This window comes from Brassica rapa, chromosome A09 (assembly GCF_000309985.2).
Source record: "Brassica rapa cultivar Chiifu-401-42 chromosome A09, CAAS_Brap_v3.01, whole genome shotgun sequence".
In the NCBI taxonomy this organism is placed as follows: Eukaryota; Viridiplantae; Streptophyta; class Magnoliopsida; order Brassicales; family Brassicaceae; genus Brassica; species Brassica rapa.
This window is the reverse complement of record NC_024803.2, coordinates 17,938,549-17,941,356: the sequence shown is the minus strand read 5'-3', so window position 1 is coordinate 17,941,356 and position 2,808 is coordinate 17,938,549. Positions and strand designations below refer to the sequence as shown.

Genomic DNA, 2,808 nt, shown 5'->3' with positions numbered 1-2,808 from the left:
AATTGTTTTTAACATAGATGAGTGAAGGTAATGTGTCATGGTATTTTTTGTTTAGGGTTTGGTAACATATATTGTAGTATTGTTTATGTTAGGGTTAGATTTTGAAAACTTATCTTTTTTTGAGAAATTAAATTATGACTTATATGCGTTTAGTTTTGTGTATATTAAACATTTTTAAAGTTGATTTTAAGTTTTATGAAGTGTTTGTTTCTACTTATTTAGTTATTTTGAATCTAAAGTTTAGGTGACTTAAGTCTTCTAACAAATAGTGCACTAGAAGAATTAAGTCTTTTACGAATAGTAAATTTAGGGTTTAGAAGACTTGTTTGAAAGTCTTCTGAATCAGAAATATATAACCTTGTTGGGATTTTTGTTTTCCTATATATATAAAGAAAATTTACACATTCTTTCTTCATTTCAAATGGCTGTAATAAAAATATAATGTTTGTCATTCTAAAACTCTCAAACCTCTCGCTAATCTCTTTGAACTTGAAAACACCAAATGTTATATGACTTTCTCATTTTATCTCAATGGTTTATTTTGTTTTTGCAGGCTTTTTATTACATGGTTCTCATCTTTCGCTCCTTTAAAGGTAGATCTATAAATCATATTTTTTTTTTCATTTGGTAATTTCTTGTTGCTTAAAGCTCTTACCTTTTGAAAACTCTTTCTGTTGTTTCAAACTCTTACTTTATTTTTGAAGTTTTTCTATGTTTTGAAACCATTTGAATGCTTCTGGATATGTAATTTTTTCAGATCTGAGACAGACTTGGAAGACTTCCTGGAAAGTCTTCTCGGAAGTCTTCTAACATTTAATGCACCATGAAGTCTTCTGGTGGAGTCTTCTCTCATGTCTCCTCTTTCATAACAGATCCGAGCGTTTTAGTAAGTCTCCATGTTTTATTTTTCTTCATTTGTTAACCTTTTATTGCTTAAAGCTCTGACCTTTCAAAAAAAATTTGGTTGCTTAAAGCTCTTATCTTATTTTTGAAAATTTTCTTTGTTTTAAAGTCATTTGAATGTTCTTAAATATGCATGTTTTTTAGATTTGAGTCAAACTTTGGAAGATTTCCAAGGAAGTTTTCTCGGAAGTCTTCTAACATATAATGCAGTAGAAGACTTCCTGGAAGTTTTATGACATAGTCTTCTTCCATGTCTCTTTTTCATAACAAATCTTAGCGTTTTGGCAAGTCTCCATGTTTGTTTTTCTTCATTTGGTAACCTTTTGTTGCTTAAACTCTTTACATTTTGAAAACTATTTTTGTTGATCAAAGCTCATACCTTATTTTAAAGATATTCTTTGTTTTGAAGGCATTTGAATGCTTTTGAATATGCTAGTTTTTCAGATCTGAGTCAAAAGTTGGATGATTTACAGGAAGTCTTCTTTTTTTTTTTTTTGAATTGAATGTTAAATTTAATTCAAAAAGAAAAAGTTCTTTGCTTTACATCAAGTGTAACTATTTTGAAAAGAAAAAAATCAAACTTCTATCTCCTTTTTCTATCTTGTGCTAAACCAATATACCATCCCTCCATCAAAATCCTTATCCCCTCTCTTCCTTATAATTGAGAACTTGTTTCTCACCATCTTATCAATCCATTTAATCAACAGCTCTGCTGGTTTAGGAGTTTCCCCATGTCTTCTTCTGTTCCTTTCTATCCAAATTGTGTGCACTGTAGCTTGAAGAGCATACCGCAAAGTGAAGAGCTTGATCTTCTCTTGAGTATTATCCAAAGCCACTCGCATAATACCCCTCCAACTCGTTGTGTATTGAGTATCCATAACTCTCTTTGTCAAACCCTCCCAAATCTGAGAAGAATATGGACAGACAAAGAAAAGGTGAGCCAAAGTCTCCATAGGATCTTGGCAAAACACACAAGTAGTATCAACACTGCCTCCCCAATTACTCATTCTTTCACCCGTAGATAATCTTTCCTTCATCGCCATCCACATAACAAAAGAGAATTTTGGAGTAGCATGCTTAAACCAGACCATCTTTTGCCAGTAGCAGCTCTGATACTGCACTCTAGTCACTTGCCAAGTCTCCTTCAATGAGAAACGATTCTTGTAATCTCCCTTTCCATTTCTCCATAAAGATACGTCTTCTTCCTCTATAATATTGGCTTTATATCTATCAATTACCTCTTCAACTCTATTGAAGATAGGATTTCTATGGAATCTCCTTCGATGTCTACTGCATTCACACACCCTTGCGTTAATAGAGATTCCCATATCAATATAGCCTCTATCACAAAGAAGATCTTTCAAACACCCCAACGGAGACCACGACTCATACCAAAAGGATGTGTTCCTCCCATTCTTTATTTCCACTCTGTATAGCTTCTTCGCAACCTCTCTACATTTTAAAAGCTTTCGCCACATCCAAGAACCTGCTTGAGTCTTATCCTTGATAGACCACATGGACCCCTTCCGAATCAAATAAGCTTTAATCCAATTCACCCAAAGAGAGTTAGCCGAGAGAATTCTCCAAATCAGTTTTAAACTACACACCAGATTCACATCTTTCAACCTTCTCACACCCAAACCACCTTCTTGCTTCGGTTTACAAACTTCTCCCCAAGAAACTTTAGCCTTCCTCCCATTTAACTCCGTACCATATAATCAGTTTTAGTCTTCTCAGAAGTCTTCTAACATATAATGCATTAGAAAACTTCATGGAAGTCTTCTGACCGAGTTTTCTTCCATGTCTCTTTTTTAATAATAGATTTGAGCATTCTGGTAAGTCACCGTGTCTAATTTTTCTTCATTTGGTAATCTCGTGCTGCTTAAAACTCTTACTTTTTTTCCA

At 33.4% G+C, this 2,808-nt stretch overlaps 1 protein-coding gene across 1 annotated transcript; it reads right to left on the bottom strand.

Annotated features, from left to right (window-relative positions):
• Positions 1-1,499: 1,499 nt before the first annotated feature.
• On the bottom strand, positions 1,500-2,420 carry LOC103839964. Its single transcript, XM_009116443.2, has one exon. It carries the CDS (start codon positions 2,418-2,420, stop codon positions 1,500-1,502), a length of 921 nt encoding a protein of 306 aa, XP_009114691.2.
• Between the last annotated feature and the right edge of the window lie 388 nt (positions 2,421-2,808).

Excerpts from the sequence above, each read along its gene's own strand:
- LOC103839964 (XM_009116443.2), bottom strand. The coding sequence starts at position 2,420 with ATGTGGTCTATCAAGGATAAGACTCAAGCAGGTTCTTGGATGTGGCGA.